Genomic DNA, 26,710 nt, shown 5'->3' on the forward strand with positions numbered 1-26,710 from the left:
GTTTCTTCCCCATAGTCAAGATCTCCTCCATGTTGTTTATTGCTGTTTCCTTCAGCACTTCTCCTGTAAATCCTCCTTGTGTTTATCAGAATTTAGTTCTATATAAATCACTGTTTTAACTGCCCCACTACTTGTACTAGAAAACAGGAGAGAGTAAAATGTAGCAAATAATTGCTTCTCCAGGGGGTGGGTTTCCTCATATTATAGTTTCATGGCATGATCTGGATCTGCAACAAACTCTATGGGCTCCTTTTCTGAAGGAGCATTCCTAGCCCTCAAGACTGAATGCTTTGCCTTGAAGCTACTTGATGTTCAGTGATGACATGTTAAAATGACTGGCGTTGCATTGAGTTGAAAAATCCAGGGAGTTCTTATTTCTTGGAATTTGTCCTACATCAGTCAGGCAGATTGTGTTTTTCACTGAGTTGAAGTAATTACACATTCAGGGTTACTGGTGACAAATATTTGGGATATTATTTTATTGGATGACAAGTGAGTTCGGTAGGTCAATAGGGCTGGAACACAAGGTGCATGATTGTTGAGGAGGTATGATACAATGGAGACAATCCTGGGGGATTTTGGAGAGTCTTACATGTCTCTCTCATCTAAGTACCTCTGACTTTATTCCATGGGTTAGAGGAAACATAAATATTTTGGAGTCAACAAACTTAAAATACTCTGTAGTTAGTTTCCCCGAAGATCAAGCTGGTGACAGAAAAAGGGTGGAGAAGTTGCAATAGCACAGAAGAGGCAGACATTTAACTTTTACAGTAATACAGCTAAGACACAGTGATACTCACCCAACAAATGCTTGAGTACCCATTGGGTGCCAGATTCCGTGTTTGGGTTGCAGCATGATAAAATAGACTGACATGACTCTTGTCCTTCTGGAGTTTACTTTCTACTGTTGAGGGATAGATTTAAACAAAAAAAAAGAAAAAGAAAATCTAATAAATGCTGGAAAGAAAATAAACAAATAGAATAGAGGGTAACCTAGGAGAATATACTTTAAATAGGTTGGTAAAGAATCGGGCTCTCTGGCCGCCTTTCTCCGCTAGCACCGCGCTGCTCCCTGCTCCTCCTTCCCGGCCATGGCGTTCACGTTCGTGGCCTTCTGCTATATGCTGGCGCTGCTGCTCACCGCTGCGCTCATCTTCTTCGCCATCTGGCACATTATAGCTTTTGATGAACTGAAGACTGATTGCAAGAATCCTATAGACCAGTGTAATACCCTGAATCCTCTTGTACTCCCAGAGTACCTCATCCATGCTTTCTTCTGTGTCATGTTTCTTTGTGCAGCAGAGTGGCTTACGCTGGGTCTCAATATGCCCCTCTCGGCATATCATATTTGGAGGTATATGAGTAGACCAGTGATGAGTGGACCGGGACTCTATGACCCTACAACCATCATGAATGCAGACATTTTAGCGTATTGTCAGAAAGAAGGCTGGTGCAAATTAGCTTTTTATCTTCTAGCATTTTTTTACTACCTATACGGCATGATCTACGTTTTGGTGAGCTCTTAGAACAACACACAGAAGAATTGGTCCAGTAAGTGCATGCAAAAAGCCACCAAATGAAGGGATTCTATCCAGCAAGATCCTGTTTCCAAGAGTAGCCTATGGAATCTGATCAGTTACTTTAAAAAAATGACTCCTTATTTTTTGAATGTTTCCACATTTTTTGCTTGTGGAAAGACTGTTTTCATATGTTATACATGGATAAAGAATTTAAATGGAATTACGTATAAATTAATATAAAATGATTACCTCTGGTGTTGACAGGTTTGAACTTGCACTCCTTAAGGAACAGCCATAATCCCTTGAATGATTGCATTAATTATTGACTATCCTTAGTCCATTGGAAGCTTTTGTTATATATAGGAACTTGTGGGGCTCATTTTGGTTTATTGAAATGCCATCTAATTATAAATTAGCTGTAGATATCAGGTGCTTCTGATGAACTGAAAATATATATCTGACTTGTGGGAAACTTCATGGGTTTCCTCATTTATCATGTATGTGATTATATATGGACACATTACAAAATAAGAAGAGTGGGATTTTTTTCCCTTCAACTTGAATATTATCCCTGTATATTGCATGAATGTGAGATTTCCCATATTTCCATCAAAGTAATATACTTGCTTTAATTCTTAAGCATAAGTGAACATGATATAAAAACATATGCTGAATTACTTGTGAAGAATGCATTTAAAGCTATTTTAAATGTGTTTTAATTTGTAAGATATCACTTAATAAGAAATCGGTTATTATACTTACTGTTCTAATCTGGTGGTAAAGGTATTCTTAAGAATTTGCAAGTATTTTTTTTTTTTTAAAGATTATTTATTTGACAGACAGAGATCACAAGTAGGCAGAGAGGCAGGCAGAGAGAGAGGAGAAAGCAGGCTCTCCACAGAGTCGAGAGCCCGATGCGGGGCTCGATCCCAGGACCCTGGGATCATGACCTGAGCCGAAGGCAGAGGCTTTAACCCACTGAGCCACCCAGGCGCCCCGAATTTGCAAGTATTTTAGATTTTCAAAACTGAATGAGAGAGAACACTGTATAACCGTCCTGCTGTTCCTTTAGTGCAATACAATAAAACTCTGAAATTAAAAAAAAAAAAAAAGAATCAGGATCTCTAAGAAGTTGGTATTTTCAGCTAGAGTGAAGAGTGGGAATCTCAACACAACCAATGACAAGACCACATTCAGAAGGTCAAGATGAAGCTCTGCTTGTTCGAAGAAATCAGAGAAGACCAGTGCAGTTGGGGCTCCAGTGATGTGGGGAGAAAAACAAGGCTATGGTGGGGAGGGGGTTGGAGTGAGTAATTCACAGCTATTTAAAGACATGGCAAAGACTAGATTTTTTTCTGAGGGAAACAAACTGCGACAGAAAGGATCGTGAAAAGGGAGCCCCATGCTTAGATTTATCTGTTAAGAGGACCATTTCACTGTAGGAAGAATGGTTTGTGGAAAGGAGATGGAAAAGAAGAAATAGGCTAGGAGGTAACTGAAGCATGATCTGAAACAGGCTGATAAAAAAGAAAAGAAATAGCTGGATTTGAGATTATATTTTTTAAAGAAATTGCTGATGATTGAGGGTTCCAGATTTCTGGCTTCACCAATGGGGTATATTTATGCAAAAGAAAAAGAATGGGAAGGGCAGGTTTAAAGTTATGCTTTGGCCATATTAAATTTGAGATGTCTGAAGACATCCACTGAATGAGAAGCATCATCACTCATGGGATGGCCAAGGCACTGGGAGATCCCATCCCAATCTCAGAGTTGGTAGGCACTCATCCAAACCTATACATGAACAGTTCTCTCTGTTCTTCTGTTTAGTGTGACAGAAGTTCTCACCTGGGGACCCACTGGATGTTTAGACACTATTTTAAATGTCATATCAAATCTGCTAAAATGAACAGTACAGCAGCATTAGAAATATATCCCGAGGAGTGTGAAGGTTTTTGTCTCTCCCTTGGTCATTATTAAGTGTTTTACAACGTAATGTTGTCATAGCAGAAATTTTATCAACATTATGAGAACTTACATATCCAAACAAGTGCTTTTTCCCCTCAAAATAATCCCCTTAGGAGGCTGCATATTTTCTCCAGAAACGCCAGCTTTATTGACAGTGTTTCTAGAAACTTCCTTTGGAATTACTTCAGATCTTATAGGATATGTTTAGATGATGGTATGTTTTCTTCTCTAAAGATTAATTAATTTTCACAAACAACCAATTTTCAATAAGCAATGTATGATGTATACATTGAGTATCAAAATTAGACAAAGGTTACAGAGGGACTATAAATCAAGTAGACATATTTTCCCATACAGCTCATCACTGGCTAAAAAGATAATACCTGAAGAAGACTTACAGAATAATTGAAATTAGTTGTAGCTTCCTATATTGACTCTTGATTTCTACATGATAGACATTTTCTACACTTGACATTTTCTTACAACCTTAATACTTTAAAATCACACCGAATATTCCAACAGATAACACTAACTTGAGTCAATTACTGTGAGATTCTTCACCAACATTACAAGTGTTCCTAATAGTTACAATCAATGTTAGCCAGCATCCATTGCAAAAAAATGTATCTATTTAGATTTAGGAGAAATGGATAAGGAAAGATAAGCCCTTAACTAATGGGTTGAGTTCTGTTGTCCATTGTAATAAGAAATTTAACCTTGAATGATTATGCGTAGAGTTCTGTTTTGCCATAATTCTGAATCTATAGTAAACATATTGTTAGAGAAGTTGGCACGCCCATTGTGAATTTCATGAGTTACATCCAGACCTGGAGAATTTGACCTTTGCTAAAACTAGTTCCATGACGAAGAATTGCAGCACTGCACCACCTAAGCCCTTTTCCCCAACCAAGATAGCACCAGTGATGGTGCAGATTTCGGCACGGGTTGCAACTACAGCAAACAGTAACTCAAGAGTGAACTGGTGAATGCACAAGGGAATGAACCTTAATCCCAACCAAGCACCCTCCAGGGTGACCTGATGTGCCGTGAATAGTCTAGTACCCAACATTTCAGGATAAACAAAATGTGGCAGATTCATAGATTACATATTTGGAAACTGCCAAATCTAGCATTGTTTTCTGCTCTGTTATGAAATTTATAAAAAAAAAAAAAAAACTTGTCTAAAGAAAAATTTGCCTTAGTCTCATGGTCACCTTGTGTCTGTTTCTGCTTTGGGGTCTTTTATTGTGGTTTTTGAAATGTCCCTCAGCCTTGACTTCTGTTTGTCTTTCACTAGACTATAAGGACTCTCAGGGTAGTCAATTTCTTTTATGTTCTCAGTGTATGGCACAGAGCAAGTCATAAATAAATCTTTTTTTGGACGGAAGGAAGGGAGGGTGGTAGGGTAGGAAGGAGGAAGTTAAGTTTACTGGATTTCACAGGCTTAAAAATATGGTCTGGAATCAAATTGCTAGCATTGAAGTCCTCTTTGACATTTACTAATAATGGAAGGAAAAATTATTTTCTCCCACTGAGCATTAATTTCCTCATTGAGGAAATTCATACCAATCTAAAAAGGCTATTGTAAGGACTAAATAACACATACAAAGGTGTTAGTAGAATATTTGTGTATTATATACTATTGAACTGTAAATAGCTCTATATATTTTAGCTTTTATTATCTTGAGGAGATGTCATGAATCCATTTGAGAAACTGATAGAAATGAACTCTCCCCTCAAATAATTTGTCTTTAATAAGGTCTTCAAACCTATCCATGTGCTGTATACAAGAACCATTCACTAAAATTAATCACTTTGTCCCCCAGCTACTCGTCACAACACCTTAGTGAGGTGAAATCTACTTATTTTTATAGGGCCCAGTAATATTTTTTAATGAAAAAAAAATACAAAACAGAAAATAGACTATATCTTGTATATGATTTCATTAGAGTAAGTAAAGGTAGAAGTTTTTTGAAACTTTATTTCGTGTGTGTGTGTGTGTGTGTGTGTGTGTGTGTGTGGTTACACTGTAAAGTTACAACCTTTTTCAAGATGGGACTCACTTGCGCATCCTTCAGACCCAAATGCTTAGTCCTCTTCTTAGCCCTTCCTATTCTTATTTCTACACAGTATCTTTGATTCTCAGCCCTTTCTGGTTTTAGTTCTACCTCGTCTGTTTGGTTTCTCAAACATCTGAGCACAACAGCCATGTTTGCATATGCAATAGACCATAGAGATAATCATTAAAAAAATGAATTAACTAACTCTGATGATCACATTAATTATTGCATATTAACCCCACTAGCAACATAAATGCCATGTTCAGAAGATAAGATGTATGCATCTGCATTCCAGATGTGTCATGTGGATGACTTATATTCGAGTTTCATTGTCATACTGCCCTTTGGCTATGACCTGGTTGCACGTTATACATGAAACAGGTATAGCCAAGTGCTTCTAGTAATTACATTCTTCTGGATAATGTCCAAAGTACCAATTCTAGGCCAGACTTTGTGCTGCATGATGCCTTATAGTGAAATTATAGTGAATGTGTGTTCCAGGTTTTTATAATGAAACTGCTTTAAGCCCATTTATCCACTTTCTTAATTTGAAACCAGAATCAAAATATAGGTCCTATATGAGTCAAGTGACTCCTGTATAAAAGATAATTTCATACCTACATTTAAAATATTTTCTATTTGAATTTTAGGTACCAACAGTTATATTCACAAAAGCCTAAAAAAGTCTGTAGATAATGAAGACAATCATCTAAACTGTCTGCTCAATGACCATTGATCTAATTGTCTTCTTCCTCAAATTGTGTCTTTAAACTGAATTACAGCTGCATTAATTTTATGGTCTCCAATTATAAATGTCTTATTTATTATAGAAGTTTATCAGCAGTTAATATACTTAGACACATGGGCATATGGTTAGACATACCAGTTAAAGAAAAACATATAAACAGACTATTTCTTTATGACATCCTCTATTCTCACATTAGAGACTTTAGAAGGATTTGCCAAAGGAATTGCAGAAGTTGGAAGTCATTATTTACTTACTTTCTCTTATCTTAAATATTTGTTGAATGAGGAATGAACTGAGTTATCATATGAAAAAATAAAAACACAGCTAAACTTTTTACTCTAACGTTACCTGGCCTATTGACTAAATATATATGGGCCTTTCGTGAAGGTAAACATCTTTAATAAGCTTCAAAATATAAATGTTTGAGATGTGTAACTTCATATATGTAATGGGAACAGCTGAGATGAAACAGCTAGCTGTTCATGCCTGAATTTAAGAGATCAGAAAACCGAGCACTGCTGTAATAAACAGTATTTCGTGCATTGTAAACTTAGAAAATACAATTTACAGGCATTAAATAGAATTTGTAACAATGGCAACAGAAACTAAACAACCAAAATGTAGTCACATGATACGGTTCCTTGAAGAGCATCAGCCCACCAGTCAGGAAGCCTTAATTTTATTTTTCTTATTGTCATGACTATTCTTGGCTTATTGTTGATCTTTTGAAAGCTGAACATCAAATTATGAATTTGTGAAACAGAAATACAAAGGCAAGATTCATGTCTGTCTTGTTCAAGATTATGTGTGAGAAAGAAGGACTGAGAAGGGTTTGTTTTGTGAATAAATATAACCAAGTTTTAGCTTTATTCACAAAGCTAATATTTAGGCACTATGAGTCTCTTCCTTCTAATGTCTTAAAAATTGAACATTTTTTCTGTCTAATTACATGAAAAATTATTTACACTGCCTCAAATGGTGAGAATCTTGAGAATAATTTCATAAATACAGGCATAGGTCTATTAACTATGACAAATGATCTCAATTACGTAACATTTAAAAGTTAGTATCATGAGTTCTTCATTTAAATGCTGTCATTCATTCTCTCATATGAAAACTGGCAGAATTCCAACTGCAAACGAACTCTTTACTCTTAAGAGGCACTCAGTCACTTGCTCGTTTACACCCATAACGTGGAGTCCATGGAAGACCACAATTTGGAGTTCAGAATTAAACGTTGAGGGCAGGAAGCACGTTGCTCTTACTCACTGCTGTATCTCTAGCACAGCACCTAGCCGTAGTACTGGTAGCGGCAATGGAGGTAATATGTTTTGTTCCTACATTTTGAATAAATGAAGGAACAAAAACTGAATTCAGAAAAACTAAACATGATAAAAATCATTTGTGGTTTTAATGCAGAGGAATAAAGATTTCTACCAGACATTCTTCCCTGTGATGTCCTAATAAAAAGGGCTTTACGTTTCTTGGGAAAACTAAGGGAACTTTTGTCAATTTATTGTCCAGGAATTTGTAAAAACTCTAATTTTAAGAATTAGGCTACTTCTCTCTGCTGATAGGAAAATCGAGAATTGATTTGCCAAGTCGTAAGGTCTTGATACAAATAAGTTGGATGATACCGGGCAAGTAAAAACCTTAATGTGTAAAGGTCTGGATCCTGGGCAAACCCGGGTTCATCCTGGGTAAAATTTTTTTTGAAAGTGGCTTTTAACATACCCCGAAGTTATCTTGTCACCTTGGGCCTTTCTCTGTTCTTCCAAGTTATCCCATAACCTTTCATTTGTGCTTCTCTTAGACACATTGGAGGATGAGATGCCAGGTTTTGACTCTGGGCACGATGTACCTGCCTTTATTATTTACCCCAGAGGCCCCCAAATACAAGTGAATGTACTCTGAAGTCTGTGATAACTATTTTAATGATCACGGGACAAAAGTAAACAATATGAACCGTGAAATGAGCCTTTCCACTAAAATAGTTTTTTTTGGTTTTAAGATCTGCTCTTTATTACAAAACATTATCTTTTATAAAATAATGGTGATATTAAATGTGAGGTCCTTCTTCCCATTAAAGTTGTTATGCCTTATTGTCACCAAGTACAAATAATTCAAGACATGTATACAGTTGATAATAGAAAAACATACCCTGAGACTGAACAAAAAGAAGAAAATGGAAAATGTTGCATGGCTTCATGCAAGAAGAAAACAAGGTTAAAGAAGTAGGTTTCAGTAGCTTTATTTACAACTGCTATGGACTAATGAAGGTAGAAAGTCTAGGAGCGGTGTGAATGGGGTTTTATCCTCTTTTGTTCATCATGTCGGAAAGAGTCCCGCTACCTCTGATACTTCTGTGAAGACTAGCATCCAACTATATTAAAAATGAGTGGATAGGGGCACCTGGGTGGCTCAGTGGGTTAAAGCCTCTGCCTTCGGCTCAGGTCATGATCCCAGGGTCCTGGGATCGAGCCCCGCATCGGGCTCTCTGCCCAGCAGAGAGCCTGCTTCCTTTCCTCTCTCTCTGTCTGCCTCTATGCCAACTTGTGATCTCTGTCTGTCAAATAAATAAATAAAATCTTAAAAAAAAATGAATGGATGTCTTTTTTATTTTTATTTAGAATGAAATGAGCTATTTTGGGTAATTCTTTTTTTTTTTAAAGGTTTTATTGATTTATTTGACAGACAGAGACCACAGGTAGGCAGAGAGGCAGGCAGAGAGAGAGTGGGTGAAGCAGGCTCCCTGCTGAGCAGAGAGCCCAATGCGGGGCTCGATCCCAGGACGCTGGGATCATGACCTGAGCCGAAGGCAGAGGCTTAAACCACTGAGCCACCCAGGCGCCCCGGGTAATTCTTTTTTTTTCATTAATTTATTATGACCTAACCAATGAAATGACCACTGGAAGTCTCACAACACAGTACATATGTTGTACTAGATGAAAAGCAAAAGAAAAATGCCACTTATTCAAAAATAATCCTTCATTTATACAAATGGCTTACTGTCATGTTACATTGGATTTTAAACAACCTAGAACTGATGTGTCTGAGTTTGTTTTAAGAGACTCAACATATGTTAAGCCTTCTTAGGATGGTTCAAGTATTAAGGTATCAACGTCAAAGTTTAGAGATGCATAAAAACCAATATATTTGCATTTACAGGATTCTTTTTTTAAGAGAGGGAGCCTAATGCTACTTCAAAATAGATTTGTAAGGTTTTCTATGAGTCAGGGAATAGGAGCTTTTACCCAAAGATTATTTACCAAGGATTATTAGATAATTTAAATAATTAATAATGAAATAATTCACACAAAATTATTATATATACAATCTAATCATTACTGTTGATAAGTAAATAAATAAATACATAAAACATATCCTAACCTCCCACCATATTCTGAGATTTATAACAGAATCATGGGACACTCATCCAAATGCCATTATTTTGTTCTCTCAGGCTTTAAAATATCTCTTCCTTTTCCTAACAGACACACACTCTAGACCACCTTCCTTTACATCTAGAAATTTGGGGTAAACTAAGCCAACATATCCCCTGTATAACCAAAATTGAAAAAATTCTCAAGAGAATCGTTAATTTTCAGACATCAATGAAATATTTATTCGGTACCTTTAATCACTTCTGTAGGAACATCAAAGAAACATAAAGAAGACTTCAAAATCTTTGCAGTCAAGTTTGAGAGAAATAACACATATTCAATGGAAATGGTAATATATGAGTAATATAATAAGTATATGCAGGGAAATGTCAAAAAATTGAAAGAACAGAGAAAATAGATGTGGATTGAAATCCTGACCAGAACCAAAGTTGGCTTAGTACACACTATATATCTTGGTTTGAACCCTTTTTTAAATATGTGAACCCCTTTTTTAAAAAAAAGATTTTATTTATTTATTTGACACAGAGAGAGAGATCACAAGCAGGCAGAGAGGCAGGCAAAGAGAGACGAGGAAGCAGGCTCCCTGCTGAGCAGAGAGTCTGATGTGGGGCTCCACCCCAGGACCCTGAGCTGAAGGCAGAGGCTTAACCCACTGAGCCACCCAGGCACCACCCCCCCCTTTTTTTAATATGGAGATGAGAAGCAGGAGATGTTCAAAGCCAAATATCGGGCCAAGACATAAACCAGAATAAGCAAATGAGTATTATTAATAGTACTTCATGACATTACTAGTTATGATTATATTTGGTTGTGGTCTTTTCTCCCTTTAACATCGCCCTGCCTTGGAAACGTTGTGCTTTTCTCCCGACCTTTGCTTTCACTCCGCCCTCATTATTTAATGCTCTGCTATTAGTCAGTAAACTGTAGGAGGGCAAGTATTATGATTTGCTTATGGGCGTATCCCGCAGAGCGGTGCTTCTCTACCTTCAATTGCTTGGGGACTCTCGCTACTTACCGTAGTGATTTGGTCCTGCCTCAGTAGGTCTAGGCAGGGTTCTGAGAGTCTACATTTTCAACAACATTTTTCGTTCCTGTGACTGGGGCCCTCCGGCACTTAGACATTGCCTTGAGTGTGGGAGACATTCAATAGTATTTCTTGAATTTAAAAGGTAACATGAAACACATGATTTAGATTGTCAAATTACTTTCAAAAACAATCTTTTTTTTAAAAGATGTTCAGAGGAAGAAGCTACAGAAAATTTTATGGAGGAGGTGAGAATTCACTCAGGTTCTGAAGAATTAGAAACACGTGAATGGTCGCAGTGGATGACAGGCAATTCTAGACTTGTAGAAGAACATGAGGCAAATTATGAAAGGAGCAAAGCATAAGAAATGTTTGAGGATAGGGACAGCCAGTGTGCCCAAAGCACGAGATTTAAGTTAGGTTAAAAGTAAATTGAAAATATTGGTTGATGCGTGTGTTTGTCTAATAAGCAGTGAACAAGTGTAGAAAATCTGAGGAATCTGTGAAATGACCACTATGTTTTTAGAAAAGTTATTCTGGTTGGTGTGTGTAAAATGGTTGATTGTGAAGAGAGGATGAGCGTTCCAATGAGCTCTTAACTTTAGCTTCTAACCATATATTCAATTAAACTTCCAAGATTTTAATTTGACATCAAGTATAAAACAAACATACATATCATTCCTGTTGTTATGTCAAATCATATTCTAACTAAGCCTGAAAGCAATTAGACAGGAGTATATTTTGTTCTCAAGATAAATTTGTTTCATGGATCCTTTTTCATGGATTCTCCTACCAATAGAACACATTAATTATGGTGCAGCTTTCCTGAATTTGAGCATCTCCAGACTTCTGAGATCTCCAGCAACTTTACCATCAGAAAGAAAAAAAAAAAAAAAAGGAGAAACACAGAAATAACTTCTTGCATTCTATTGGGAGACGTGCATCTAGTACATATTGTCATTATTTTGTCATATTTAATAACATTGCTATTAAACAGTTAATGCATGAAAGTATTAATAACCCATGAGGAGAGAAGTAGGCCAGTCAGATATTTTTCCAAAGAGATTAGAATGTAAAAATAGAATATGACATTGTCTAATAATACATTTAATGATAGAAGGAGTCAACAGTCATGTTTTTGGAAAGCAATTTTGATTTTATTGTAAAAGAATCAACACAAGTTTTGATCAAATTTATGAAACTCACAGCTGAGAAAAATCACTCACTAATGTATATCTGAAAGCATCTAATTGCAATTTTGCCTATTATGTGATTCATTTCCGGGGGGTGGGATTAGAATGAGACTTAGTCCATCTTGTATGGTATTAACATCTAACTATAGTATACAGCTGCCATAAAATTAACCCAAGAGTAGCCCTCATAAGTGATGTCTAAGATCAAGTGATTTAGTATATTGTATTACTTAGAACCAATGAAGCAGAGTAAGTAATTGGCAGAAGAAGAAAAAAAAACAGTAAAATATCAAGGCAAGGCAACTGCCGTTAACAGAATAATGTAATGATCTCATTAAAGACATTGCATGCAGTCTCGATTCCAATTTTCACATCGCTGGATTTTTCTCTAGGCTTTGCAAAAATATTATGTACTATCACATAATTTTAACTGTAATTCAAATGTAAAATAGGAATATGTTTTAGAACTTTATTACAGGTTTCATACTTATGTTGCAGCGTTCCATATACAATATCAATATTTCAGTTGATTTCTTCTTCCCCCTCCCTTTTTAAACTGAGATAAAGTGATTCATTTAATTCCAAAAGAAAAATCCTAAGGCGTGGGGGCCATTAATTCATGCTGTATATGAGGTAGAAAAATTTATTTTACTTGTGGAAGACTCAATAGAAAACATGAAGAAATTCAAAAATTATTGTAATGAAGCATACTCAGAAGCATATGTAAGTTTTTCAAACTGTGAAATCTGACTGAAAAATTCACAAGAACGACTTTCTTAGGAGAAAGCTGAGGGAATCATGGTCTCAGGCAAAAACTTAAGGATTCATTGGTGATTCCAATTTCACAGTTTACTATCACTAATAATGATAAAATCACTAATATCTTGTCCTACCTTTGCAAATTGGAAAAAGAGAAGTTTTAAATTATCTTTCTAAAATTGCTTTGGGAGGGGACCCTGGGTGGCTCAGTCCTTAAGCATCTGTCTTTGGCTCAGGTCACGATCCCAGGGTCCTGGGATCAAGTTCCACATCCCGCTCCCTGCTGGCGGAGAGGGAGAAGCCTGCTTCTCCCTCTCCCACTCCACCTGCTTGTGTTCCCTCTCTCATTGTGTCTCTCTCTGTCAAATAAATAAATAAAAATCTTTCCAAAAAAATTGCTTTGGGAGAATGTAACTTTAAATATGTAGGGAAGTTTACTCTAAATTTTGCAACATTTTACAATCTAAAATAAGAACGTATTTTCAATTATTCTAACAACATTTATACTCCTTATAGCTTTTATTTTAAATTTAATATCACTATTAAGAATGTGTGGTCTGCATTAATATTTAATCATTTACTTTTCTTGCATTTTCTGTTTTATTGCTTCATAAATAAATAGTTTATAAATTTGGCTGATCCATTTTTGTTCCTACAGAGAAAACTGGACTCTAAGAAGAGTAAGTTAATACTGTAGACGTATAATAAAAAATTTATTGAAAACCCATTTCGTTATTACACATTATAGAGGAGAACACATAAAAGAAAAGGCATGGCCTCTTCTTTCAAGTACCATATAATCATTTTGAGACATAACAAGGATTCATAAAAGTAAATGCTGATTATCAATGTGTATATTAGTGTATATATTTTTAAGGAAATGTGAGTTAAAAGAGTAATCATAGTGAGGTGGTACAAACCAAGGTGATTCCTGAGGTTAACGAGTTTTGCGTAGAGTACATGGATGACTGGTTGTGGTCGAAGTCCATCATCAATCAACACTATTTGATTCCACCAAAAGTAACAAAAAAATATGCCACATGCTTAAATCAGTCCATAATTAATGGCACCAGTCTCTTCTGGAATACTGGAGCTTACTTGAAAGTAAATGTTACAAAAGCCTGCACTAGACAGTAAGATGCAACTGTATTCAAGATTTGAAAGCTGATTTACTTGGGCAAATGACCCCTTTTCTGTTTGTAAGATTTTCTTCCTATTTTTAAAAGGGAGATTTTGGTTTCTGTCCTGTGTAACTCATAGTGTTGTTTGGAAGTTCAAATGAAACTCACAGTAAATATGCTTTGAAAAGTGTAGTGCGCTGAAGAAATAGATCACTACAAAGAAACTCCTGAAGAAAACATCACGCTTGTTTTCTCATGACCCCTGTGTTCCCTTCCAGCTCTGTGATATGCAGTAGACAAAGTTTCAGTCTCATTGGGCTTGGGTGATATTTTATCTAGAGTTGGTCAACATTGACTCCCATTTGTGCACAGTACAATTTTCATCTTGCGCCACAAGCCTATTATATTCTAATATAGCTTCAAGTAAGCACTCAGTACAGCAGGAACCTAGATGGAACTGGAATTGAATTCACTTTTTCCACAAACCCTTATTAAGCATCTGCTGTGTGTCCTGCACTGTGCTTATCACAGTAACACAGAGAAGACAGTTCCCAACCTTAAAAGGAATTTCATCTAGCTGAAGAGAAAGGCAGATGAACACACAATAGCATCCCTCTTCCAGTAAGATTGTTTAAAAATGGATAAATAAAAGATGCTTGGGTGGCTCAGTTAAGTGTCCAACTCTTGATTTCAGCTCAGGTCATGATCTCAGTGTTGTGAGATCAAGCTCCACGTTAGGCTCCACACGGGGCATGGAGCCTGCTTAAGATTCTCTCTCTCTCTCTCCCTCTGCCCCTCCCCCCGACTCCCTCACTTAAATAAAATAAAAATGAAAATGGATAAATGAGAAATTTTATTTACTTTAAGAAAGAGATATTTGATTTAAAATGTTACAATATAATTCATAATGATTATTTATGTCAACTTTTCAAATAAATGCCTCTTTTGAAAAGTGAAGTTCCTATTAAATGTTACCCATTCTAGTTTATTTCAGTTCTAAAAGAACTGTTCTTTGATTCGATTCACTTGTCAATGTCTGTCTAGTAGTCAAATTTATAATCTTCTTAGTGAGTTAACCCCCCTTCTATTGAATTAAAGTGATGTTTTGGATTATTCCACTGTTTAAAGTGGGAAGATTGTCGTTTATTACCCATATAATTTAATCAAAGATATTCATGCTTGTAGAATTATATATAGGCACTGTGCAGATGCATTTATAATGATTACATACAATATTAAAAACTGCATATTAATTTATCATAAATAAGTGAGGAAGCATCTAATTATTTGCAGACACACAATAATTGCTGTTTTTATTGCCTTTGCTGGGGAGGCCTTAAAGAATCCGAAGGTAAGACTTCAATTAATTTATAGTAATTAGTAATTTGAGAAATTAAAGGAAAAGGTAAATTAGCCCAGAAAGCTTGACATAAAAATTGCACAGGCTGGTTCCAGGAATCTTTGGCACTTGAGGAAATACAGCAGCATATCTTTTATTTATTTATTTGTTTATTTATTTATTTATTTGACAGACACAGATCACAAGTAGGCATAGAGGCAGGCAGAGAGAGAGGAGGAAGCAGGCTCCCTGCTGAGCAGAGAGCCTGATGCGGGGCTCGATCCTAGGTCCTGGGATCATGACCTGAGCCAAAGGCAGAGCCACCCAGGTGCCCCAGCATATCTTTTTTTTAATCTAAGAAGTACTGAGGGCAGCAAATGCACCAAGATATTGAAAGGAGAAAAACCAGACTGTAAGACACTGATTCATTATAAAGAAGTAAATAAAGACCCCAAATAATAAAGGTAAGAGTTTGGATTGTTTCCTTTTCAAAAGTTGAGAATAAGGATGAAAAAGCTAAAGGTATAAAACCTAACAAATCTGCAAACCAAAAATCTAGGCTATTTTCTGAATGATAAGGTCACCTTAGAGGTGGAGCCCAGGTACTCAGACACTGAGTGAGCAAAGCACTATAAACTTTCCACAGTCCCAAAATCAAAGGAATATGTACATTACCAGACACTGAGGCAATGTTCGCTATGATGCTGCCAACCAACTGTGACTATCCTCACAGGAAATCTCCTCTGAGGTCATTTTAATTTTAATGATAGTTTCTTCAGGTGAATAAGTCAGATTTTGAGAGGAAGTACACCTGCAGATCTGTAATTGAAGGAACTTAAATGTCATTTCCCTTGGCACGTATCTCTCACAAATGAAAATACATTAATGAAATCAGAACTAACCATGCCTCTAGGGGGAAAACATCCTTTCCCTTATATGCCTAGGAATTCTAGAGTCTATAGAAGAAGCATATTCTTTCAGCCCAAGTGCCCAGTTCCAGCCACTACATAAATGGATGGCACTCCAGGAAACTTCTATAATTAAATCCATATTTACCACATTCTCCACAGCATCATTTCATGCAGCTTTTCTGAATTAATTCAATAAATTTTTATTGTGTTCCTACTTTGTGCTGGGCACTGTTATAATGTGCTGGTGAAGCAAACTGCAATGAAGAAAAGAAAGTTCCAGAACTCAGGGGCTTATGTTCTAGTCAGAGAATGGAGACATCAAGTATGTGATGAATAATATGACGAAGCTATTAAGAACAATGGGCAGGGTGAGGAAGTGAGTTATACAGGAGCTCACGGAAGAGCTGTCTAAGGTGTCACTTCAGAAGTGGTTGAAATAAACTAAAGAAAGAACCATGTGCATATCTTGTGAAAAGTATTTTCAAAGCAGAAGAAATAAGTTTAAGGGTCCATGAGGCAAGAAACTACTCAACCTGTATGAGTATCAGAAAGAAGTTTCAGTTGGTTGATCTAGTGTAAGCAAGGAAAACAGGATGAATTGGGTTGAAGGAGAAGACATAAAGCAAATGAGGTAGACCTCGTAAGCCATGCAAAAAACTTCTGATTTTGTGTTTAGTGAGGTGGAAATTAACTAAGCACACTTATATTTTAGATGAATTGCTCTCCCTGCTGAATGATGAACGAAGTGTAAGGGATCAAGGTGGAAGCTATTGAGGTAGTAGAGGTGTAACAATATTGGCTTACACTGGAAAGGTAGTTGGCATGGTTAGACCAGACAAGATTCTGGATGTCTCTGAAGGCTGTTGGGTGGACTGTAGTATGTGTGAGAGAGGATTAAAAGATGATTCTAAAGGTTCTAGTAGAAACGATCGAAACAATGGAGCTGTGTTGGAACAGATGGATGAAAATTAAGTTTGGTTTTGATCACATGAAGTATCATATGATCAAGTATCTGAATCAAGTATGTGAACGAAAATGTTAAGTAGGCAGTTGTATACACAAGTCTGGAGTTTAAGAGAGGTGTAAATTTGAGAGTCATTAGTTTAGATATCATAATTAAAGACTTACGAATGGATACACCACAGGACAGAAGTCCCAGCACTGACATTTAAGGAAGATAAAGAATGTGAGCATACAGTCTTGGCATTTCTCTCATTAGGGAAAGTTCTCAAAAGGCAGTAAACTAGTTTTCTTGCAACACTCAGCATCAAACTGTTTGAAGAGTCAATTTACAAGTTGTTTTCATTATGATGTAGGAGACTCACATGTTATTGACCTCAACACATTGAGACAGTTATTCTTTGGCCAGTGCAAATGTATTAACATTTTGGAAATGATCAAGGCACTCTGATAGCTTTAAAAAAAAAAAAAAAAAAGGAAATGTGAGTCAGAGTCTTAGTGCATGGACTGTGATCTGAAGTGTCAGAGTTGCTACTGCATTTCTTTAATGTGCAGAAAGGATTTGTATTTTTTTCCAAACTACCCCAAATTTTAGGTATCAATTTCTATTATTCTACTTGTAGAAATATCTAGCTATGATTCAAAGTCCATTCTTTCAGGCATGAATGATAGAGACTGTTGAAACAAAAGCTCAGATCTTTTCAACTCATAGCAACTTATTACAAATATTTTATGAAAGAACTATTCAGAAAACATTTCAACAAAAACACCCGTGTAATACTGATAAAATTTCTCCTCATTGTTTATATCATTTGGGGAATTCCCAAGCTACTAGAAGAATAACTGTGGCATCTCACTTAAAGGCTATTGAGTTATATATACTTTTCACAGAATGGTTTTCTGAGTTTTGAAACATCTAAGTTAAAGTTTTCCATTTTCTTTTGTTGTTGCACTAATATGAAAATTATCCTTGCCAGAAGCAGACTACAACAATATTTTAAGGAAGAAATTGAAATTAGGCAGATATGCCTGCTAATGTTATGAGAATAGTACTAACTACATCTGCTAAGTAAATCTGTAAATTAGAAAATCTTTGGTTTAGTGATCACATCAGCCTTAAGGAACTGCAGTTTAAGAGATTAGATGTATTTCTAACAAATGCTTCCCAAGCTGTTGATAGAAAAGGAAATCAGTACCTATTATCTTGGGAAATGTCTGAAAATTTTATCAAGGTAATATTTTGATCCTTTTTTTCATTCAGATGGCATTAAATGAAACATAGGGTTTCATAAAATACTGCTTTTGCAAGCTTAAATGATAGTCTTACAATCTTTATCTACTGAGTCCTTATCTATCTGACCTTTTTTCTGAGATGCTGCTATATTTTTGTGTGTATATATATATATATATAGATAGATATCTATATATAATCATATGACATAGCCCAGAATTCAGATAGTCACAGCATTTCCATTTGAGGCCCAGTGATTTTTAAGATCAAAACTAGTGTCTAAAGTTATTAAAACTTATTACTTTACTTAAAATAAAGTTAAAAGGTGTAAATAATTTAAAGTCTTAAAACAATATAAGAAATAACATTAAAAATGCAAACTTTTATATGTGAGAGGATAAAGAGAGACATCAACATTAGAGTTTTCCTCTGGCAGGAGATAAAATTGTATATTTTACTTAGTGCAGGGCTTCTAAAACAGCATATTTAACTATATGGAGTTAGAGTGCTGTACAGTGTAGGAAAGGAATGACTGTTTTTGGACTATATTGCATAGATTAGCTTTTATTTCTATAAGTAGAAAATATGGAAAAGTGATTTTATATCTGCGTAATTTACTTAATCGGCTCATAATAAGAGCATCAAATACAAGTAGTTCATTATTCTCAATTTAGCCTAGAAATGGGGATGTTAAACTCTTCATTAGACAAATGTACAAACTCTAGCTTGAGATATTCTTACTAAGGAACAACAGAGAAAGATTAGAACGATCAGTATCCTATGTGGTAAGCCCTGTCCTCATTTTCTTCATGTACTCAGTATGTTGTGGCTTCACAAAACAAAATCATTTAGGACACTGTCTCAGTTCATAGTGTCAGGGCTCCCAACTTGATTTCAGGTTCTTGTCATTACTCCAAGACCCCAATTTTCTTGGGGAATAAATGGATTTCTCTGTATTTTTATAACCTCTCCAGAACATAACATGGTTTCTATATGATTAGAGAAGAGCAATTCCAGTAAATGTATTCAAAATACAGCATCTGCTATTAAACTCTCTCAATTTTCTATTTCTAAAAAAAAAAAAAAAAAGATGGTACAGAATATCTCATAATTCTGCAATTTGCTATCATTAGGATGTAATTTCAGCAGTAAATATGCACACATCCTGAACAGTGGGAAAACAACGGCCTACTTCCAGAAAATAAATAATTCTGTCTTGTATTTGTATACACCTTGCATCCGAGAAATTGAAAGTAGTTAAAAGAAAAGAATTTTTAAAGCCAGAGACAACCACCTGTAAATGACAGTTACTAGTTTCTCTGGAGAAGTGTAGTAGAGAACATACAGACCAAGAGAAGGGCTCTCCCTGGAATTATTTGACACATGAGAACATTCAGGGTACAGCTTTTACTACTGACATACAAACAGAGGTCCGTCCTTAAAACATCACGAAGTGTTTGCCTTTTCACAGATAAGGAAATGGCTGTGAGGAGGTGAGACCTCCTGTCCCCAGGGGGAAGAGCTGAGGCTGATACCCTGCTCTGCTACCTTTAGAAGTAACCTTTGAACTTGGAACTAATCTGTGTCACACAGGCTGACATCTACCTGGCTGTCTATAGCCAATTTGCAAAGACAAACCAAGAATCTAGATTAGGGTGGGATCTCCAATCTTGGCGTAAGGAGAGACCTGAAAACCTGCAACAGTTCTCACCCTGTCAGTCACACGACCAGAAAAATGATGCCACTGGTAACAGCACTGTGTAGGTTGTATTATTCATTGTAAATCACACAAAGAAAACCTTGATTTATTGTCATTTCAAGTACTGAGAGAAACATCTCTTTTCCTTCTCAGAGGAAAGAGGAATTGAGAGGAGGTAGGGTTAGGGATGTCTGTCTTTCATTTTAAATCAAATGCCTGTTTGTTCACTGTTGCTCTTATAACTGGTTGTGGATTCACTGGAACTATTTAAAGAAGAACAATGCTACTGGTTATAAAGTTTCCATTAGGGCAAACTTGGAAGGTTGGTCCAAAAAGATTAGTGCATTTAGAGTGGCTATTTATCAACGAAGAGAAAATCACTTTTCAAATGCGGACTACGATATTAAGGCATGACATGAATCTACAATGGAATTAGAGAGAAACCAAGCCTAATACTGGCATTTGATGGATGGTCAAGAAAGAGAAATACATTTGGAAGAAAAAGATACTATTTCCTATGGCAATACTGAACAATCCAGACTGGAATGAGAACCAAACATAAGCACATGTTTATCAAGATTATTTCATTTAATTTTTCCTAAAAAAAAAAAAAAATTCATGAGTGTTACTGTTTCCCATTTTATAGATAAGGAAAATAGACTTTAAAAACTTTAGGTGCTTTGTCAAAATTATATGCAAACTGTGACCGCAACATTAGAACTTATAGAATTCATTTTCATAGCCTATGTTCTCAAACCATTTTGCTTCTCTGAACTCATCACATGGTATAAAACAAGACAGATTTGTAGTTTCTTACAAAATGGCAGCATTTGCATTACAGTTAAGTAAACATATAAGCCTGACCTGATGTCACTTAAATAATCCATATCCATTTTAAATTGGATAAAATAGCAAGGATTTCAAATCTGAGCATCTTGCAAGTATTTTGAATCTATTTGAGTGTAAGGAAAACAAATTTTGTTACATGCATGAAAAATGTGGTCATAAAGATAAAGTCATCTTTCTAAGTTCTATCTAATATCACCATCATCCTTGACATTTGTAAAATCTTTTCATTTTAGACAGTGTAATATTGATCTAATGCACAGTCTATAAAATTTGAAGCTACAGAGTCTAGGCTTGTATTCCAACCCTGAACAAAAAATGCTTTTCCATTCTCTGAACCTCTGTTGCTTTATTCATAAAATGGGGCTATTCAACAAGCAACAAATTATTAACTGGATAATAATATAATAGCTTCTTACATTAACATTTTGTTTATATTTTTAAGTGAGAAAACATGCTGTGAACACACTAAAATTTGATCCAAGGATGGTTTTATGTGACTACTTGAAAGTCTGCTTCCTTTTATCTCTATGACTATGTTTCAAACACATATCATATTGAATAAAACCAACACTAGCTCCTCCATTCACCATGTTCCCTAGCACAGGAATTGGTACTACCATATGCTTGGTATTCAAGGCAGAAACCTGAGTGTTACACTTGTGACCTCCCTCAACTCACCTGCCACATCCTGGCCATGAACAAGTCTGTTGATTGTACCCCAGACAGCTTGCAAAGCCCCCCACTTCTCAGCATAGCTGCTGCCACTGTCATCTCTCCCCCTCCCACCACCCCCAGCTCTTGCAGTAACTTCTAAGAGAGCCCTCAAAATTTCTCTTGCGTACCACCTTTCTATTCTCCACTCTGCAGCCAAAATAAAAATTTTAAAGTGCAAAAGTGGCTGTGTTACCTCCCAGTCTACAACCCTATTATCGCTTCTCACTAGCCTTAAGGTAATGTCCAAAGTCATGATGAGACCCCCCTGACTCTGCCTGCCCGCTAATCCATCCTCACGTCAGGCTACTGTCTGACTTTCTGGAACTAGACATCAACAATTTTGGAATAGCTGCAGAACTATCTCATACCACCTCTTCCTCATACCTTAGCCACATTATGCTGCTCGCGTTTTCTGGAATATTGTTACCCCTTCTTCACTTGGGTGATTCCTACTGATCCTCAAAATCTACTTGTTGATACCATTTCTGTAGCAAGGCTTTTCCCAATTCCTCTCACCAAGTTAGAGACCCCCGTTCATAAGAATCTCATACCTTCCACTTTCCTTCTGAAAACAGTCTCGACACTTCAGTTTCTTATTTTACCAGCTTGTCTGGCTTATTCACAGCTGTAACCCTACAGTCGAGAACAGGTCATCGTACATATAGAGATGTTCAGCAACTGTTGGATATAACAGGTAAATGAATAAATCAAATGACAGTTCTGACCACTCAGTTGACTGGGATCGGAATCAGTCTATTTCGTCTTAAGACCTCTTGGCAGGACCAAGCATTGGCTGTGGTTTCTACCGCAATTTGTTAAGTGCATTAGTATTTCATACAAAGTTCGAGAACAGGGACAAAACCTGACTTCCTTTTCTCTACTTGGAGACTCCGTGAAATCATGAGAGCATTGTAAGAACCACACAAATAGGAGTAGTTTTAAGGGAAGGTCTGAGATTTGTTTGCTAAAATGCGAAAGGTTGAAAATACAACAGAGATCATCAGATGAGTGTTTGTTAATTCCTTCACAACAGACTCCCTGGAGCACATATACTTATTCCGGGGATACCTCCATCTTTCGTGATATGTGATAATCCTTTTCTAAAAAATTATATTCAGGGTCAAAAAACCTTTCTTTGGAATGCCCTCACCAATTGCAAATATTTGACTTTCAGGTGTACCTTTGAATTTTTAAACCATACAAATTTAAGAGCTGCATACAGTAAGGATAATTACAGGGACAAAATAATGTTTTTGAGCTTGAGGGGAAAAAGTAGAAAAACAATGAAACCAAATTTCTTGGATGAGTTTTAAACGCTCTAGGAAAAAATTCTTAAAGAATTTCAAAAACATTTAAAACAATAGAATAGAAAGACTTCAAATGACGATATTAATTTGCTTGTTTAAGGATAAGTATTTAAAAAAAAAAAAATCAATCCCAAGACCAAGGACACTATTGCTAAATTCTAAAACACAGCTGTGGCTGTGGCCTTCCTGCTCCAGAAGCTACTGTCTTGTGTCTAGGGGCTTCTAATTCCACAGTTATTCTCTTGATGGATTAGTTTATTTGTTCACTGATTGATACACTTATTTATTCATTTATTTAACAAATACATGGCAATCAGAAATTATGTGTTAGAGAAAAGATATATAACAATGTCCTAAAAAAAATCTTACTTTGTGAGGTTGGAGTCAGAGCAAGATGCAAAATTACAACCGCAAACAGCAGAAGTCATGTGCATAAGCGTTTTTCAGGTTTACTGAAAGGAAGAACTTAAGTGAGCTGCAAATTCCTCATTACTGTTACGTAATAAGCACTCTTCCTTATTACAAAATATTTGTGTTTGCACTAAAGATTCTAGAGCATGTTTCTTTGTATTTTAATAATGCTTCACGGACTATGTTTGCCGTGGATGTTATTATTTTTTGCCTAATTAAGTAATGAAGCAATTAGCACAGCAGGCACATGTCAACTAGATAGTGGTTAAAATTTGTGATTAGGATTTTTTCTGTATTTGCCCATATTCTCCTTCTTACTCAAGGAAGCTGTATTTTTTTTCACTGTGAAGTAATTGAGTTCCCTTCAGATCTAAGTTTTGCCCATATAATAATATAACGAGATGAGTCTTAACAAAATGTCTTGGTGACATGAAAGCATGCACTGGGGAGCTGGCTGTGAAGATCTGTGAAGTAAACTATTAAGAATGTCATTTAGGTTTAAAAAAAAAATGTAGAGGCAGAAGCGTTTTTACAGGATCCCTAAATTGGCAGCTTCTCCTTCTACAGCTCACCAAGCGCATCACAGTTTGGTTCTTCTGCGCTGTGCCTACACACCCTCTGCTAGATCAACCAGCAGATACCCTGCAGTTAAGGACTTGCAGAACTCAAAGCAGGAAGCCTGGTACATATAAATTCCGCCTTTGTGGCTCCGTTATGTAAACGAAGCAGAGAGAGAGAAGGTAATTCATCCAGACTCAAGGTCCACTATGTAATTCATTCAACAGGCAATCACTATGTATCATTCCATGCCAGCACTACACTCTCGGAGCCAAAGATGAGTAAGAAGTGCTGTCTGCCCTTGAGGGACGTACAGTCTAGACTAAGTGAGTAACTAACTCTGATTCATACTTACATCACATTTCCAAACACGTAGTAAGTGCCAATAAGTGTTTGCTACACTTTGAGTCTCAGGAGTTCTCGATTTGGGTCTCTGTAACCTGGAATCTAGCTTTTTTTTTTTTTAATAGATTTCTAAAGAAGACTTGAATTAAATAAATTGGTGAACATAGTAAAAAGAGTGCAGGCTTTGAGTCTGAAGACCAAGTTGATCCTCTGTTTCTGACTTGCCGGATAAATCCAGAACTTTTTGAGTCCAGAATATGTGGATTATAATAAGACCTGTCCTGCCAAGGCATAGGATTGTAACCAGACTCAAAACAGATGATGGATTGGGAGAGTATTATTCTTTTTCAATTTTTTTTTTCTTTAAAGTGTTTGCATTTCTTGTCTATTTCAAGGCGATTGTCCACTTAAGGAACAAAAAGCAACTGTAGGCTAGTACTTTCGTTGAGTTATCAACACCACCATACAAACCCAGAAAAGATCCCATTCTGTCCACTCCTGATGTAAGCATTAACCTAAGGCCACAATTGCTCATGCCATTCCAGTGCTTATTTTGTATGTGGACAAGTAGTTTAACTTAACTTAAACACTGTTTCGGTGAAAAAGAAACCCATCTATGGTGAACTTTTACCAAGTCAGAGTTGGGAAATATATTCTTCAAATTTCTTAAGATGACTGAAGTGCTTGAAGTGTCTTTATCCCTATTAATAGTCTGGAGAACATGATCGCCATCACAGAGTTCTAGGACCTGGTTCGAAGAGACTGGCTCCCGGGTAGCTTTTGCTGAGAGTTTGAAAATGAAGACCCAGTGGAATGTCTGCCTCAAAGCTAAAAACAAAGTATAAAGAAGCAGACCCCGAAGATATCCGTTCTTTAAAAATGCAAGCACAACTGACACGGGAAACAGTAAAGATAAACTTCAAAAAGGCATTAACATTGAGGTGGTAGAGTATACTGGCTTACATAGGAGAGGAGAAATAAAGTGGCTGCAGTCAACTGATTGTTCAAGGTCAGAGTAAAAAGTTTGGCAGGTAAATTTAGGATTAAGGTCCTTCTTCGGAATTTCTTAGATGTGTGTTGTTGCAGAGCTCCTGCATGCTGAGCTGTCCTTCTCTTTCCCGTTTTATTGTTTAAGCCCGATACAAAGACATTCCATGACTAGCACTCTTCAAGAGATTTGACATCTGTAAGGCACATTGAACCACAAACTGAGGGACAGATCTATTCAGTATCATACATTTTTTTTAAAGATTTTTATTTATTTATTTGACAGACAGAGATCACAAGTAGGCAGAGAGACAGGCAGAGAGAGGAGGAAGCAGGGTCCCTGCTGAGCAGAGAGCCAGTTGCGGGGCTCGATCCCAGGACCCTGGGATCATGACCCGAGCTGAAGGCAGAGGCTTTAACCCGCTGAGCCACCCAGGCGCCCCTCATAAATTTTTCTTAAAGATTTTGTTTATTTATTTGACAAAGAGAGATCACAAGTAGGCAGAGAGGCAGGCAGAGAGAGAGAGGAGGAAGCAGGCTCCCCGCCAAGCAGAGAGCCCGATTCGGGACTCGATCCCAGGACCCTGAGATCATGACCTGAGCCGAAGGCAGAGGCTTAACCCATTGAACCACCCAGGGGCCCTCAGTATCATAAATTTAAGAGAACCCGTAAGTACACCTCTAGGGATGGCCAGAACTAAAAGAGATATCGCAGAAAACTAAGTTGCAAAAGGGATAATTTCCCCTAACATTCAGGAAGGGATTTTGATACCCTCCCTAATTAAAAACTAGATATTTAAGTTTATTATCTTGAGGGTTAAATTTCATGTGGATTCTAAAAGTGTCCCATGGATAGAATATGGTATCACCCAATAGGAGAGGAGTAGAGATGATATATGTATGGTTCTCAGTTTGATGACAGATGATTTTCTTTTTAAGATTTTGAGAATAAAAGGTCCTATTTGTAAATAGTGCATTCATAGTGAGAAGTCTCGCATACTTCCCACTACTTCAAAATGGAAAGTTCTCTCTGGAAATCAAAAGTGTGTTTGCACCCAGCAGGTGCTTCATACATGCCCTGGGCTTGTATAGAAATGAAAGAGACCATCAAAAATGTTAAAGATAGGACCAATTATTTAAAATCATATGCATCACTGGGAGACAGGGCTTATGATGCGTGTGTGTGTGTGTGTGTGTGTGTAGAAAGAGAGAGAGAGACAGAGAGATGCTTATGAAAGTGAAAAACAAAAATATACAGATCGTCACTTTGCCAGGTTCCTCTTCAGTGATATTCCGTTAAGAGTGGTTTTCAGCCCATTTTTCAAGAATGAATTTTAGAATGGTTTTCCTTCGGTGCTTCATAAATATACTCGAGAGAACTTGAAATGCTAGCAGACACACGCACTTTGGTGTTACTGAATAAAGCCCGGAGAAGGAGCTACTACAACAACTTTGATAGCGTCGGAGAGATCACGGGGAAGAGATGTTCTTGGCATCGGAAGACAGAAAATCCTATCAATTTTTCTGACTCTATTCACAGAGCAAATGCAAGTGAAAAAGAGTAACTCTGGAAGAGAACAGAATCAGGAGGTCTTCTTTTACTGT

At 36.6% G+C, this 26,710-nt stretch overlaps 2 protein-coding genes across 2 annotated transcripts in view; both read left to right on the plus strand.

Moving 5' to 3' along the window:
* KCND2 (potassium voltage-gated channel subfamily D member 2) overlaps window positions 1-26,710 on the plus strand; it is a gene marked incomplete at both ends in the record, with an annotated part of 492,167 nt that overhangs the window by 362,795 nt on the left and 102,662 nt on the right. The window lies entirely within an intron of this gene.
* On the plus strand, window positions 1,077-1,588 carry LOC308352196 (protein cornichon homolog 1-like). The gene has a single exon (XM_080818283.1). The coding sequence runs from the start codon at window positions 1,092-1,094 to the stop codon at window positions 1,524-1,526; it is 435 nt and encodes a 144-aa protein (XP_080674409.1). The 5' UTR covers window positions 1,077-1,091; the 3' UTR covers window positions 1,527-1,588.

This window comes from Martes martes (assembly GCF_963455335.1).
Source record: "Martes martes genome assembly, chromosome: 11".
Classification (NCBI taxonomy): domain Eukaryota; kingdom Metazoa; phylum Chordata; class Mammalia; order Carnivora; family Mustelidae; genus Martes; species Martes martes.